Raw genomic sequence first — 16,362 nt, 5'->3', positions numbered from 1 at the left:
TGGACATAGAGCGGGCACTATTACTTTATTTAGGCAGTGGGTGGTACTATGACTTTGTAGGGGCAAATATTTGGTACTTTGAGTAAATGAGAGAAACTGTTATTGTGGGGCACTATTATTATGTGGAGGGGTGCTACCACTTTATGGGGGCACAGATGAGTCATTATTACTTTGCAGGGACAGAGGTGGAACTTTTACTTTGTGGGAACACTATTACTTTGTGAGGACACAAAGAGAATGTTATTCATTTTATGATGGCAGTATTGCCTTTTTGGAGGTACTGATGTGGCACTATTCCTTTTTCGGAAGCAGAGTGGTGGCATGTTTACCTTTTGGAGGCACTGTGCTGGTACTATTTCTTTTTTTGAGGCAATGAGGTGACACGTTTTCATTTTTGGAGGCACAGAGTTGGCACGATTTTTTTTTTTGGAGGCACAAAGGTGGCACTCTTCTTTCTACGGAGGCAAAGAGGTGGCACTATTTTTTTGGCGGCATAGAGGTGGCACCATTTCTTATTTTTTTTGGAGGCACAGAGGTTGCACTGTTCCTATTTTGGAAGCAGAGTGGTGGCATATTTTACCTTTTGGGGGCATTATGGTGGTACTATTTCTTTTTTTTGGAGGCACAGAGGTGGCACTATTCCTTTTTTGGAAGCATAGAGATGGCATCATTCCTCTTTGGAGAGGCTGAGGTGGGTGGCACTATTTTGTTTTTGGAGGCACAGAGTTGGCACTATTTCTTTTTTTTGAGGCACAGAGTTGGCACTATTTCTTTTTTTTGAGGCACAGAGTTGGCACTATTTCTTTTTTGGAGACACAGGGGCGGCACTGTTCATTTTTGGTAGGCACAGAGGTAGCACAATTTCCTTTTTATTTCCTTTTTGGATGCACTGAGTTGGTACTATTTCTTTTTGGAGGCACAGAGGTGGCACTATTTTTTTTTAGAGGCACAGAGGTAACATTATTTCCTTTTCGGATGCAAATCGTGTACTTTAAAATGGTGGGGATTAACCAGGCGTGTTAATCTTACCAGTCTGCCGTGTGGCTGTAACACTACTTCCAGGGCCGCTCATTATCCTCATGCATATTCACTGCTTCCCCCACCAACCAGCAACCTTGGCATCTGTAATTGGTTGAAGTCAGACCACACACCCACCTTGTGTGACAGCATATCTGACTGCATAAGGCTACAGGTTGTAGCCCCTAGCTGTGTGCTTATCTTCGCTGTACCAAAATAAGAGATACCCCATGCAGCTTTTTTTATTATTTCAATAATTTTAAAAAACAACATGCAGTCCCCCCCAATTTCCATCCCCAGCCAAGATAAAGCCGAAAGCTGGGTGCTGGTATTCTCTATCTGAATAGGCCGATGGGTATTGGGCCCCCTAGTCTAAAAGAAGCAACCTGCAAGGCACAGAATTGTTGCATCCATTAGATGCTACAATCCTGGTACTTTACGTGGCTCCTCTCCATTGCCCTGGTGCAGTGGCAATCGGGGTAATAAGGGGTTAATGACAGTTCACAGCTGCCACTAATCCCTAGATTAGTAATGGGAGGGTCTATGAGACCCCCATTGCTAATCTGTTCTGTAAGTGAAAAGAAATAAACAAAAACACCGGAATTTTTTTTTATTTGGAATAAAATACAAAAACCCCACCCTCTTTCACCCCTTTATTAACCCCAACACCCAGTTCTGACGTAATCCACACAAGGTCCCATGACGATTCTGGCTTTGCTACATACATACTGAAGGCACTGTGTGCGGCCACAGATCATGACCACATGCTGTGGCTTCAGGCAGACACTGAGCCTCAGCGATGAGCAGTGACGTCACTCAATTTATTTGCGGTCACAGCTGGAGGTTACTATGGTACTCCACCTGACCTCATTAAACTCAGTGTCCTCACCTCAGGTGAGGTCACTGAGTTCACAGACCGTTCACAAACCGTGCTTTCTTTGCCAAGAGATGCAGATTTGGCGCTGAAATTTATACACCATATTCATGCACCAAATCTGCATCTCTTGCCAAAAAAAATCGCATCACTACCGCATCAAAAGCACATCATGTTTTAAAGTATTTTTTATTGCCAGAAGATGCAAATTTGCTGCAGGAATATGGTGTATAATTTCAGCACCAAATCTGCATCACTTGGCAAAAAAAACACGGTTTTATGCCAAGAGATGCAGGTCTGTGAACTCAGTGACCTCACCTCAGGTGAGGTCGCTGAGTTTAATGAGGTCACCTGAGGTCAGTTTACCTGCAGTCAAAGCTGTGGAACCATGGTAACCTCCAGCTGTGACCGCAAATAAACTGAGTGAAGTCACCACTCATCGCAGTGGTTCAGTCTCTGCCTGAAGCCACAGCGTGTGGATATGTTCTGTGCCCACGTGCTGTGACTTCAGTATGCAGCAGAGCTGGAGTTGTCGTGAAACCTTGTGTGGATTATGTTGGACCTAGGTGTTTAGAATTAATGAAGGGGTGAAAGAGGTTGTTTTTTTGTATTTTATTTCAAATAAAGGACTTTTTCGGTGTTTGGGTTTATTTCCTTTCACTTACAGATTAGTAATGGGGATCTGATAGATGCCTCCCAATACCAAGCTAGGCCTTAGAGGCAGCTATGAGCTATCATTACCCCTTATTATCCATATTGCCACCACACCAGGGCAATCGGGAACAGTTGGGTAAAGTTCTGTGACTGTCACATCTAATGGATGCGACAATTTTGAGCAGCTGCAGGCTGCTATTTTTAGGCTGGGGAGGGGCTAATAACCATGGGCCTCCCCAGTCTGAGAATAACAGCCCCCAGCTGGGGGGCTTTATCTTGGTAAGGTATCAAAATTGGGAGAGACCGCATACTGGTTTTAAAAATTATTTAAATAATGTTTTAAAAAAGCTCTTAGTTTGATACACAGCCAAGAAAAGCACATGGCTGGGGGCTACAGCCTGTAGCTGTATGCTTTATCTGCGCTGGGTATCACAATATTGGGGGACCCTACACCTATTTTTTAATTTATTTCTTTTACACCACGATAGAGATGCACAGTGTCTGTGATTGCAAGCAGTCAGACATGCTGTCACACAGGCTGGGGGCGCACCTGACTGCAACCAATCACATACCCAGGACTTCTAGTGGGAGGGGGAAGCTGTGAATATGCATGAGGGTAATGAGCGGCCCCGGAAGTAGTGCTATAACGCTCCTGCTTAATTCTTATTTTCTTTTTCCCTTCTTTTTTTTCTTTAATTATCCAGGTGGCCTGATTCGGAGTTCCCCAACGTATCTGGACTTGTTAACTCCCCTCTCTGACCCCACTAGGGCAGTACAAGGGCCGTGGCCACAAAGTTGGCGTCACGTGCTCACACACTCCTTTCCCTCCGACCACTGCTGGTGACGGGGCGCGCTGCCAATCACACGTAAGCCCGCCCACCCAGGAAGACGCTCCTGTCAATCAAACGCCGCAAGCCCCGCCCCCTCGCGTGTGCGAGGAGTGAATGGGTAAGTGACGAGCGGTGACGTCAGACGCAGATGGAAAAAGGGAACCGACAGAATGGCTGCCCAGTGCCGGAGCCCTCGGTGCACGGCGGAGAGGAAGGGATTCCGGCGGGAACTCGACTCCTGGCGGCACCGGCTCATCCACTGTGTAGGTGAGTGGATAGGAGTGCGTGTGGCCGGGCGTATTGTGTGCTTGACAGGAGGAGGGGCGCGCCGCTCCGGAGTGACACAACTGACAGCAAGGAAGCAAAACAAACCCGAGAGTTGTGGCCTGGGACCAAATCACCTGCGGGCCGTGTCTGGAGAGCGGCCACCACCGCCGTGTGACAGCTCCGTGGGTAATCTCACTGCAAGTGCACGGGCGGCCGTGCTCCCCCCGGGGGACGTGGGACGGTCCGCTCAGACCGTTACAGTCCATAGTGCGTAACTTATACTCCTGGACGACACCACTGCGTGCGGGAGCGCGGCCGTTACCCCCCGCGGAGTGGCACTGTCCGGTCACACTCCGAGCGTTAGACCGGAAGAGAGCGGCAGCTCCAAACTCCCCCAACCCCCACCCCTCACCACGAGGGTGGCACGGTCCAGTCAGGCGAGGGTTCCGGGTGTAAGTTCCGCACTGCGAGCCGCAGTGCAACTTCCCCTCATGTGTCTGCGGAAGGGAGCACGAGGTCCTGTGTGTACGAGGTCCTGTGTGTGTGTACGAGGTCCTGTGTGTGTGTGTGTGTGTGTGTGTGTACGAGGTCCTGTGTGTGTACGAGGTCCTGTGTGTGTACGAGGTCCTGTGTGTGTACGAGGTCCTGTGTGTGTACGAGGTCCTGTGTGTGTACGAGGTCCTGTGTGTGTACGAGGTCCTGTGTGTGTACGAGGTCCTGTGTGTGTACGAGGTCCTGTGTGTGTACGAGGTCCTGTGTGTGTACGAGGTCCTGTGTGTGTACGAGGTCCTGTGTGTGTACGAGGTCCTGTGTGTGTACGAGGTCCTGTGTGTGTGTGCGCGAGGTCCTGCGTGTGTGTACGAGGTCCTGTGTGTGTACGAGGTCCTGTGTGTGTGCGAGGTCCTGTGTGTGTGCGAGGTCCTGTGTGTGTGCGAGGTCCTGTGTGTGTGCGAGGTCCTGTGTGTGTGCGAGGTCCTGTGTGTGTGTGTACGAGGTCCTGTGTGTGTGTGTACGAGGTCCTGTGTGTGTACGAGGTCCTGTGTGTGTACGAGGTCCTGTGTGTGTGCGAGGTCCTGTGTGTGTGCGAGGTCCTGTGTGTGTGCGAGGTCCTGTGTGTGTGCGAGGTCCTGTGTGTGTGTGCGAGGTCCTGTGTGTGTGTGCGAGGTCCTGTGTGTGTGTGCGAGGTCCTGTGTGTGTGTGCGAGGTCCTGTGTGTGTGTGCGAGGTCCTGTGTGTGTGTGCGAGGTCCTGTGTGTGTGTGTGCGAGGTCCTGTGTGTGTGTGTGCGAGGTCCTGTGTGTGTGTGTGCGAGGTCCTGTGTGTGTGTGTGCGAGGTCCTGTGTGTGTGTGTGCGAGGTCCTGTGTGTGTGTGTGCGAGGTCCTGTGTGTGTGTGTGCGAGGTCCTGTGTGTGTGTGTGCGAGGTCCTGTGTGTGTGTGTGCGAGGTCCTGTGTGTGTGTGTGTGCGAGGTCCTGTGTGTGTGTGTGTGCGAGGTCCTGTGTGTGTGTGTGTGCGAGGTCCTGTGTGTGTGTGTGTGCGAGGTCCTGTGTGTGTGTGTGTGCGAGGTCCTGTGTGTGTGTGTGTGCGAGGTCCTGTGTGTGTGTGTGTGTGTGCGAGGTCCTGTGTGTGTGTGTGTGTGCGAGGTCCTGTGTGTGTGTGTGTGTGTGCGAGGTCCTGTGTGTGTGTGTGTGTGTGCGAGGTCCTGTGTGTGTGTGTGTGTGCGAGGTCCTGTGTGTGTGTGTGTGTGCGAGGTCCTGTGTGTGTGTGTGTGTGTGCGCGAGGTCCTGTGTGTGTGTGTGTGTGCGAGGTCCTGTGTGTGTGTGTGTGTGTGCGAGGTCCTGTGTGTGTGTGTGTGTGTGCGAGGTCCTGTGTGTGTGCGAGGTCCTGTGTGTGTGTGTGTGTGCGAGGTCCTGTGTGTGTGTGTGTGTGCGAGGTCCTGTGTGTGTGTGTGTGTGCGAGGTCCTGTGTGTGTGTGTGTGTGCGAGGTCCTGTGTGTGTGTGTGTGTGCGAGGTCCTGTGTGTGTGTGTGCGAGGTCCTGTGTGTGTGTGTGTGTGCGAGGTCCTGTGTGTGTGTGTGTGTGCGAGGTCCTGTGTGTGTGTGTGTGTGTGTGTGTGTGTGCGAGGTCCTGTGTGTGTGTGTGTGTGCGAGGTCCTGTGTGTGTGTGTGTGTGCGAGGTCCTGTGTGTGTGTGTGTGTGCGAGGTCCTGTGTGTGTGTGTGTGTGCGAGGTCCTGTGTGTGTGTGTGTGTGCGAGGTCCTGTGCGCGCGTGCGAGGTCCTGTGCGCGCGTGCGAGGTCCTGTGCGCGCGTGTGTGTGCGAGGTCCTGTGTATTGCTGAGGCGCCTTTTTCATGGGGCACCGCACTCAGTCACCCCCACCCCCTGCCCTTGGTACTGTTTGATACACCTGATGCCCCACCTTGTATTGCACCTCACCCTTGTAGTAATATTTCTCACTGGCGGTGCAGGAGGTCTGGTGTACAATACTGACAAGCAGAGAAGACGGATGACAAACTTTGTAATAAAACAAGCAGAAGTGATCTGTCACGTTATTAGTAGGAGTTGTAATATATAATTTCTCCCCTTCTTAGTGATGAGCAGATACTCCCGGACGTCACGTCTGCCCTAGATACTTTTACTTGTCCAATATAAGATAACTGTCTTCAGCTTCAATAAAGTGGGGTAAAGCAGCGGGCACAGCGCCCTTGTGTGACACTTGTCAGCTGAGCTCTGACTTTGTGGCTCCAATTTCAGGGTTCTTGGTAGAAAGTGTAATGTCTGTTCTGTAACCTCGGACTATCCTGCGCTCCGTCTATTCCAAAATACCTGCTCGATGTCTACCTCGGGGTGTCCCTTCGCTCCTTATAACACTCATGGTTTGCCGTGTGTGTATATATCTTACCATTTAAAATCCCTTCACAAATGGATGATATAGATGAAATGCAAGTTTGGAGCCTGTCATGGACGAAAACACCAACGCGTTTCCCCTTCTTTTTGGTTCATCAGGAGGTTTATGAGAGTGCTGTATTCTATGGGCTAATCAAAATTAAAAGAGCAGTCTACCAGCATGGTGACCAGCAATCCAGCTCTTAGCACAATGGCCGCACATCAGATAGAGGTGATACCACCTCCTGATGAACCAGAAAGGGGGAACACATTGAGGTGTTTTTGTCCACGAGAGGCTCCAGACTTGCATTTCATCTATATCATCCATTTGGGAAGTGATAAGCACCCTCTAAATTTTTCCTACCCTGTATCTGCCGAATTGGCTGTCTATTGACATCAGCACTGTGCACTTTATTGTATCACTATGGCACTTTATTAGACACTGCCCTTTCTTCGGCAGGGATAGGTATGTTAAGTCTACGGTGAGTGGGGGTGCCATTGCGTAATATAGGGTGCCGACCTCCACTGACAGGTAGGGCACAGGAGGTGATTCGAGCAGGGTCAGTATTATCTTCCCCCTTTACTGTGCACTTTGAGGAAAACCTTTTTTTTTTTTTTTTTTTTGAAATTTTCACTGAGCTACACACCTGGTTGGGATTTTAATATTAATCTAATAAAAATTGATTTTTAAGGGTAATTGTTATTTGATACACCTATTTACTGCCCTCTGTATCAAAAAAAAATATTGAAATGTGTGTTACTACATTTACCGTAGTTGGTGTCACTCCCTGACGTGTGGTGTTCCTCGTCCGACTGGCCATGTAAGTGGTAGCCTTCATGACTAGGTGGTATGTGCCACTCTTAGGCTGCTTTCACACATTAGTTTTTTGCTATCAGGCACAATCCGGCAAAAAAAACGGATCCGGCGTCTGTTGCCGCCGGATCTGTTTTTTGTTTGTTTTTTTTTTTTTTTTTTTCCACCCATAGGCATCTATTAGCGCCGGATTGTGGCGGATGGCCTTGCGTTCCATCCGGCTTTCCCTGATTCGGCAAAATTTGTTTGTCCGGCGGCCGGATGGAACGCTGAGGGGAACTTTTTTTTTTTTTTCTCTCAGCGGAAAAACTGATCCGGCGCCGTACAGCGTGTTTTATAATGTAAGCCTATGGAGCCCGGATCCAGCGTAATGCGGCGAAAAAACCGGATAGGGCCGCCGAATCTATTTTTTTGAACCGAGTATCTGAGCATGCACAGTATCACAACAGATCCGTCAAACTGAAGGAACTGATGGAAAAAACTGATGCAACTGATCCGGTTTTTTTTTCGCCGGATCGTGCCTGATGACAAAAAACTGATGTGTGAAAGCAGCCTTATAGAGGATCCCCTCTGCTTAAAGGGATTAAGTCCCCCTTCCCCCACACATGGACCCTTGATACTTTTTTGGCCCGTTAATGCGTATGGTTGTAATTTTTCGCCTACGTAAAACCTTTTTGGGATGGCCCCTACTCTTTCTGTAGAGGATTGTTCGCAGTCCCATTTTGCATCCATCTGCTAAGCACAATCCCCGTCTTGTGGATCATTGGATTTATTTGGGTGGTGCAGATTATAGCCCACATGCGGCCTTTTGTAATTGTGTTGGTCTGTGATGTTATTTTTATCTAATCCCGGTCTGTAAGAGGCGACCTGTGCCCCGGATCTGCAAATATTCTAACCCCACCCAATATAATAATAGCTGGGAGGCAGAGGAATCCGCTTGGAAGTCGTAGGACGTGTTGATTTTGAAGCCCGCTCCTTGGCTCTGCGCCCGCGCTCACTCATTGGGCACGCCGCTCCGCTGTGTATAGGCTTTTTGACCCCAGGGGATTGGGGATATTGTTAAATTCTTAATTGCTGTGAATGTGCTCGGTTGCATCATCTGGAGTCTTCTGCTTCTTCTTCACTAGCCGAGATGGACTTTAAGTCTAGGGAAGGCACACCTCCCCCTGCTAAGCCTTCCTGTGCTGCAGCTCCACTTACTAGCTACAGCTCTCCATTGCATCTGCAGCAGGAGGGGGTATAGGTCAGGGACCCCCTCTGGCTGCTGAACTGTGCTTAACCCCTTGTATGCCACTCCAGTGCCATCACACCCCTCTCCTTTAAAGCAATACCGCGCACCTTCGGAGAAGAAGGGGGCATTTAACCACTCTCCGATCATCGCCTCACATGTGAGTAAGGAGCCTCGCACTAACATTTCTATCCCTCTGTAGACTCTGCTTAGTGGACGGGCAGCTTCCTCTTCCCTTTGTTAATCTTCATACCTTGGGACTGCTGAGCGAATCCCTCGCAGGCTCATGGCTATAAGATAATTAAACATCAGAGACTCCATTTAGGTTTTTTTTTTGTTTTTTTTGGGAGGGGGGAGGGGAAACCTTATTGTTTCATCATGTTTATGCCAGTGTGAACAGATAATGATTGACAAAAGGTGAAGAGCCGATTGATGTCGTCGACTATAATATCGACATTCTGCAGAGTAGATCATATAACGTAGGGTGTTAAAAATAAAGCTACTTTTAGTTTGCCAGGATTAGTTTTCCTGTTAGGTGATAATTTAAGTTAGATATTAATGTGCGCATAGTTTTTAATGCAAGTACGTGTGTTCCTAAAAGGACGAACTGATAATCTGCGGAGGGCTCAGAAGCCTGCATTCGTGTGAGTAGCCATGGAGAGTGCTGAAGCTCTTGTGCGTAAAAGGGTTAACAGTTCATGGATAACGACAATTGAGTCCTGAAATGACTTTATAAGGACACTAATCATCTCTTAATGGACTAAAATAGTCCTCTTTAGCCGAAATGTTACACAAGTAGTCTGCGCGATGTCTTCTCCCTGTGCACGGGAGAGGATCACAACTTGTACCGGGCAAGAAAGTGGCGGGTACAAGGAGGCAATGCTCTGCTACCGGGTGTTGGTGGAAATGGCAGAGATGGGAACGTTGCCATATCTTGCGTGGAGCATGATTGATGATCTTCAGACATTTCCTTATCTACTCATTGCAGTGGGATTATTATAGATGAGAGGTGGCGACCAGGATAGGACTACCTTAAAGTAAATTTGACTGCGTTTTGAGGTTAAGCTAAAGCCAAATTCAGATGTACGGACTGGCCGCAGGTCTGACCCGAACGTGACCAGCTGCAAGTGCAGGTAATGAGGCCCACGGCCGGTCTGTACAGTGTCACGGACGCCTACGCTTGGCCCTATAATGTGCTGAGTAACTAAAAAGAAGTTATAGAAAGTTTTTTTTTTTGTTTTTTTTTTTTGTTTCAATCTATTCCTAACTACAGAACGTGGTGGATCCTGCTGTAGAAGTACTTGGGTCAGTGTCACACCCGCCACGTTTGCATACAGCATGGTTTCTGGGGAAAAAAAAATTTTTGATTTTTTTTTTTTTTTTTTTTTTTTTTTTTTTTTTTTTTTTTTTTTTCCTTCACTATGATTGAAGATTATTTTTTGAAATCTTAACCTGTGTTCCCGCAGTGCAGATTTGGAACAGCAAATTGATGCTGATCATGGTTAGCAGTGATACTGCACAAATAAACCCACTTTGTTTTTGGTTTTTTTTGTGTGAATTTCCTGTTTGGTTAATTTGCTAAAATGTAATTTGTTAGACCTGTACCTTTTTTTTTTTTTTTTTTTTTTTTTTTTTGTTCATGCAGTCTTTGCTTCCACAGCACAAATGCAATAAAAGCGTAAATGTTGTTTATATCTGCAGAATTTCCATGCAGTTAAGTTTATGGAAAAAAATCAGAAAATGAAATTCATATTTTCCCCAGTAGAAATTATGCTGCAGATTTCAAGATTACATCACAGGTCCATTTCCACCGCAGTATGAGAGAAAATCCACTTTGCTGTGTTTTGGTTTTTTTTTCTCTTTGACATTTTAAATATTCAGAGGAAAACCCATAGCATATACACACAGGAGCACCTAATCAGTTTGTTCTATTATTGTATATGGCTGCCATGTGAGAGGTGGGGGGTCCTGCTCCGGGACCTCCTCTTGGGACTTCTCTGTAGTAGATTTTGTTCTGGTACACATTGTATTCCTTTTGTGGGGGGCTACTTACGTGACTGGCAACTGCAGGGGAATTGCCCGTCTGGCAGCAGCAGCTCCGGCAATATCGGCTGTTAGTGGGAGAAGCTGCCACTGGAGAGTCAACCCCTTCACTGTAATATACGGATAATGTGGTCATCCCTACTGCTTAGGGCTTGTTCACAAGCTTTATTTTTGTCCATATTTCCCTACAGGGGGAAAAAACCCCAGCGTTTTACAGTACCGGCGAAGTGAATGTGATTTCTGAAACCTGCAGGTGTTTTGGGTTTGTTTTTTTTTTTTTTGTTTTTTGTTTGTTTTTTTTTTCTTGTAGATTTGAACCATCAAACGTTTGGGTTTTTTTTTTTCTTTTTTTTTTTTTTTTGTTTTTTTTTTTCTTAAATCTGTAGCGTATTTTCCACCCCTTAAAATGAATAGTAAAAAAAAAAACAAAAAAACACCCCTCAAAACATACATTTTTGCTGTGAAAAATCTGTTGTAAATACTTAGACGTTTTCCCACAAAGTTGATTTTAATCAATGGATCTTGTAATAATCATTTCTACAATTGGATGTGTTTTAAAAAGGACATTTTTCTGTGCTGAGAACTTTATATGTGTCCCTGCTATGTACTGTGTAATGGCCGTGTCTGACCGTACAGGGACATGGTCTGATCATACCACATCTCCTGGGCTGGGGAGGACTCAAAAGAGTATACAAACAGGACATCACGTGATCACAGCTGAATCTGTCTTTGAGATAAAACTGGTAGGGAAATGCTTTACCTCACAGAAAGCACTGCATGGGATCACCGCTGATTCTATAATCTTATGCATCCTCCCCTTCCCAGGAACTGTGGTATGATCAGACCATGTCCCTGTACGGTCAGACACGGCCATTACACAGTACACAGCAGGGACACATGTATAACATTATCTCAGCACAGGGACGTTTTTTTTTTTTAAACAAATCCAATTGTGAAAATTATTGTTCCAAGATCTATTGATTAATGAACTTTATTTGTGGTAAACCCTTTAACGTGTGCACATAGCCTTAGATTTCACGTCACACATGCGTTTGTATGTACGTGTTAAGACTACATCTAATAAACTGTACAGTGTGCTTTACATTTTATTTCAGTGAGACTCTGCACAATATGATCCACTTGATTCCTATGCAACGAGTTATGTTGGCGGAGTACTTTGTAATGTGTACGTTGGAGGTGTAAATATTTGAGGGCATATACATGAAGCTGAAGACATAGGCTACATGCCCACGTTGCGTTTTGTCCCTGCAGAAATGTCAGCAGCGATTTGAACAGCACACATGCGCTTCAAATCGCTGCAGAAACAGTCCGTAATGAAAAGCTGATTTCATGCGCTTTGGATGCAGCCCGTCCCATAGACAGAGCGGGGGCTGCATGCAGAGCGCATGAAAGAAGTGACATGTTGCTTGTTAGAACGCAGCGCTTCGGGCAGCAGCCGAAGCGCTGCGCTCTAATACACCACGTGGGCATGGATTAGGCACAATCTTCATAGATTGTGCTGGGGACGCAGGACGCATTCAGTTAGGCTGCAGTGCAGAACGCAGCGTAACCGCATGAAAATACGCTACGTGGGCACATAACCTGAATTAGACAACCCATTTGAGGCTATCCATAGGATAAATGGTAACCAATGATGGGTGGACCCGGACTGTAAAAGTCCGGATCTTCGTGGCTTCAAAGGTGCCCAGGTGCCAGACCTGGGCTCGGAATTCGGGGTTTTTGATCTGGATCTGGTACTCAAGAAATTAACAAAAAAAAAAAGAATGAAGCGAGTGCTTCATACTTACCGAGGCTCCGATACAGCTGTAAACTGCCCTGTGCGGCTGTACGCTGCTCCTGTGGCCTCCTTGTGCCGCTCATTGCTCACCCATATGCGCTGCTTTCCCTGTCCACCGGCCATTCTGACGTCTATGATTGGTTGCAGTTAGACTTTCCCCAGCCTGTTACAGCCAATGATAGGCGCTGTCTGCGGGTCAGAATTATGATTCATGAAGCAGAAGGCTCAGGATAAGCAGAGGAGGACACAGCGCTCATCCTGAGCCTCCTGCTGCATACATGAGTTTTTAAAGCCAAAGACTCAAACGCTTGTGATGACTTTTCTGAAGCAATGGCTTTAGCATCCTTTGTTACTTTGTGTGGCAGCTTTCCCACTGCCGTCCTTTAAAAATAAATAAATAACCCTGTGTGTGTATATACACTAATGATCGACTAATATAAACAGCCTGAAAAATGATTGGGTCACTTTTTTTTTTTTACTTTTAGCTTAGTGATTAAGAGAATCGAAAAAAGGACTGAAAATTTGCATGATGTTTTATCATTACAATGCAGATCATCGCCGATCAATAAGTTATGAATCCTATTTAAGGGAGAAATTATTTTTTTTTCTTCTTCATTAGACCACCAGTTTAATCTGATGTGAACAGTTTTTCTCATGTGGATGAGATTTTGGTGAAAAAAGGGCTGGGACACACGGCGAGTAATATTGGATGATTGGAGTGCGATTTAAAAAAAATCATTCTATTTGGACTAATGTTACTCTATGGGGCCGTTTTGATCTGCGTTTTTTTTTTTTTTTCTCAGCCCTAGGCTGGTTTGAGACGTCCGTGTTTCAGGTACATGTGACATGCGTTTTTAACATGGATGCCACACGTACTAATTTGCTGTTACGCACACGTCCGCGTTTTTGGGTCTTTTTAATAAAAAGATTTTCTATATTTACCTGTATCCAGCGGTGCTGTCTCCGGCTCTGCTGCCTCCCGCTTCTGACCCCCGCTCATTATACTCTCTGAATATCCGGTGCCCTGTGGCGCTGGAAGCAGCAGCGCTGGGGGACTTCAGTTCCGGCGACCGCACCGCTGGGGTGTGTGTGTGTGTGTGTGTGTGTGTGTGTGTGTGTGTGTGTGTGTTGAGAACCTGGAAGCCGGAGCATCGCAGGGACAGCAGCGGGGACTCGTCACACTTCCCAATGATCTCTGATGAACCCATGAAGCTGTAATACAGGTGTCATCAGAGTTCATTGGGGACTCCGATGACCACCTGGATGTCACTGTGCTTGCAGAATACTCACCTGTCCCCGGCGGTGTTGTCCTCAGCGATGCTCCGGCTTCCAGGTCCTGAGTGCGGTGAATAATCCATGAATATAATGAGCGGCGGTCAGGAGCAGGAGGCAGCAGAGCTGAAGAAAGCAGGTAAATATGGAAAATCTTTTTATTTCACAAACCCGTGTTTTCTCCAGTACCTGTCAAACATATGCAAACACAGATGTCACATGCGTGACACACGTATGACTAACCATGCGTGTGACTTGTACCTGATTTAACATGGACGTCTGAAACTAGCCCTAATCTGATCGAGAAAACCATCGCAGCATGCTGCGATTGAGACAGGGCGAGTAAAATGGGCCAAGTGGGATGCAATAAAGAATCGCATTCCACTCAGACCAATTTTACTCTATGTGTGTGTGTGTGTGTGTGTGTGTGTGTATATATGTTTGTACGTCGGACAAAATAATGGAAACCTCAACAACAGTTAGTGTAATATGTTGTAGGTCCACTTTTTGCAGCGATTACAGCCTCAATTCTTCGAGGTATGGATTCATACAAGGTGTGAATTGTTTCCAAAGGAATTTTAGCACATTCTGCAGTTAAAACACCCTCCGGTTCTTTGAGCGACGATGGTGGCTGAAATCGGCGTCTAACTTGACTCTCTAAAATCGACCATAAATGCTCAATGTTGAGGTGTGGGGATTGTGGGGGCAGATGTGATGCTCCACTTCATTATAATGTTCCTTGTGCCATGCTTTACCGCTAGAATCGTTATGAATTGGTGCATTATCATCCTGAAAGATCGCGTTCCCCTCCGGGAACAATGCTTGAACCATGGGATGCACTTGGTTGCCCAAAATGCCTAAATAATCTTGGCTGTTAATTCTTCCATGACGGGATATCATTGGCCCGGCGGATCTCCACGAAATAGCACCCCAGATCATCACAGACCCTCCGCCATGTTTTACAGTTGGGAGAAGGCAGTCTGGATGGAATTCTTCTTTCGGCTGTCTCCAAACGTACACTCGGCCGGAGGTCGTAAATAGGGTAAACGATGATTCGTCTGAGAATATCACATGTTTCCACTGCTCGAGGGACCAATTCTGGAGGTTTCTACACCACTCTAAACGCTTGGACATATTTGTCATTGAGAGCAGGGGTTTTCTAATTGCAGCTCTTCCGTGGAATCCAGATTTGTGTAGCTCCCGACGAACCGTTTTCGTGGAAACTGGGTTCTGTAGGTGTTCATTGAGCTCAGAAGTGCTTTTCGGAGCCGTGGTCTTGCGATGCTCTTTCACAATTCGCTTTAGAGTCAGACGGTCTCTCAGCCAACGTCGACTTTTGGCTGGACCTGTGCTTTGCTGCGGGCGTTTTTCCTTCTCTTTCAAGCGCAGTCATTACTTTGGAGACAGTACCTCTTGACACACCAAGCATTCCGGCACTTTGTTACACTTGCGCCTGCCATACGAGCACCAACAATTTGGCCTCTTTGAAAATCCGAGAGGTCTGCCATTGTATTAGGTTCTAATCAATCTTCTTACAATTCTGCAAAACAAGCAGTTAATTTACATGCACATATCACAAATAATCAACTACAAAACATTAACATATACGGTTTACATGTTCGAAGATTACGATGCCAAAACGTTAGGCGTTTCCATTATTTTGACCAACCCGTGTGTGTGTGTGTGTATATTTATATAATTTTGGGTTTTTTTTTCTCAGCCCTGATCGGACTGAGAAAACAATCTGTATACACTCGCACCCATACAAGTCTATGGGTGCGAGTGAAACATTGCACTGCACTCTGATGACGACTGTGTGCAGTAACATAAGCTGATATAATGGAGGAGATGGGAAGATGAGTCCCGCCCCCTCCCCTGCAGCTGTGATGTGATAGCAGGATCGGATCACAGTATGACACTTGGTTCACGCTCGCAGCAGAGCAGGAGCCAGAGGTCATTAGCATAACGCATCCAATACTAGTGTGTCCCCAACCTAACGGACACTTCTGCAGATACCTCTCTGCTCCAGCCTCCGCTTGTAGGCTGTGTTGCAATGAAACAGAGCTCAGGGAGCTGCAAAAAAATGTTTGAAAGAAGTTAAATTTCACTTCTCCTGTTTCTTGGCAGTCACTTGTCTCACACTGGTAACGCCCCTTTTAGTTAACTCCGCCTCCAGAGATTATTTTATCTTCCAGGCAGCATCCGCCCCATAGCCTGGAACAGCTCAGTTACATAAAGTGATAAAAAAAGGATTTATCCACAAGGCATCTGATGAGTTATGGTGCTTTTCAGCATTCTATAACCTGTATGTATTAACAGTGTAAAAAGATAAAAAGTGGTAACAGATTCTCTTTAACACGATCACGTTGCGTTCCACGCACATATACACAGATTTAATGAAAAATGTATATTCGTGGGAGGCTTTTATTATGGATGCCTTTTTATTGTTTTAGATTTTTCAAACAATCACGGTTACCTGTGTGAGGTTGTAAGTGGAAATGTAAGTGCTAAGGGGGTCCTAATATGTAACCATATGAATCTATGCTGTAGTCATCTGTATGCTGGGGCTTGTACTGTGCTTCTAGCATCCTGGTGGAGAATGATTGCCTCTCAACCTGCTTACAGGGGTTGTCCGGGGAGGGTCCAACACTTGCAACCCCCAAGCTCAGACAATATTGGTTTCAG

The 16,362-nt window shown here is 46.6% G+C and overlaps 1 protein-coding gene across 4 annotated transcripts in view; it reads left to right on the top strand.

Moving 5' to 3' along the window:
• Positions 1–3,490: 3,490 nt before the first annotated feature.
• LCORL (ligand dependent nuclear receptor corepressor like) overlaps positions 3,491–16,362 on the top strand; it is a 114,345-nt gene continuing 101,473 nt past the window's right edge. For all 4 annotated transcript variants that reach the window (XM_075346914.1, XM_075346916.1, XM_075346915.1 and 1 more), the window contains exon 1: positions 3,491–3,642. In XM_075346914.1, coding sequence (XP_075203029.1) covers positions 3,546–3,642 — 97 coding nt within the window. In that variant the 5' untranslated portion in view covers positions 3,491–3,545. The remainder of the gene's footprint in view (positions 3,643–16,362) is intronic.

The sequence above is a fragment of the Anomaloglossus baeobatrachus genome, chromosome 1, assembly GCF_048569485.1.
Source record: "Anomaloglossus baeobatrachus isolate aAnoBae1 chromosome 1, aAnoBae1.hap1, whole genome shotgun sequence".
Taxonomy (NCBI): Eukaryota; Metazoa; Chordata; class Amphibia; order Anura; family Aromobatidae; genus Anomaloglossus; species Anomaloglossus baeobatrachus.
Note: the sequence above shows the minus strand (reverse complement) of the source record. Positions and strands in the feature narration are given on the sequence as shown.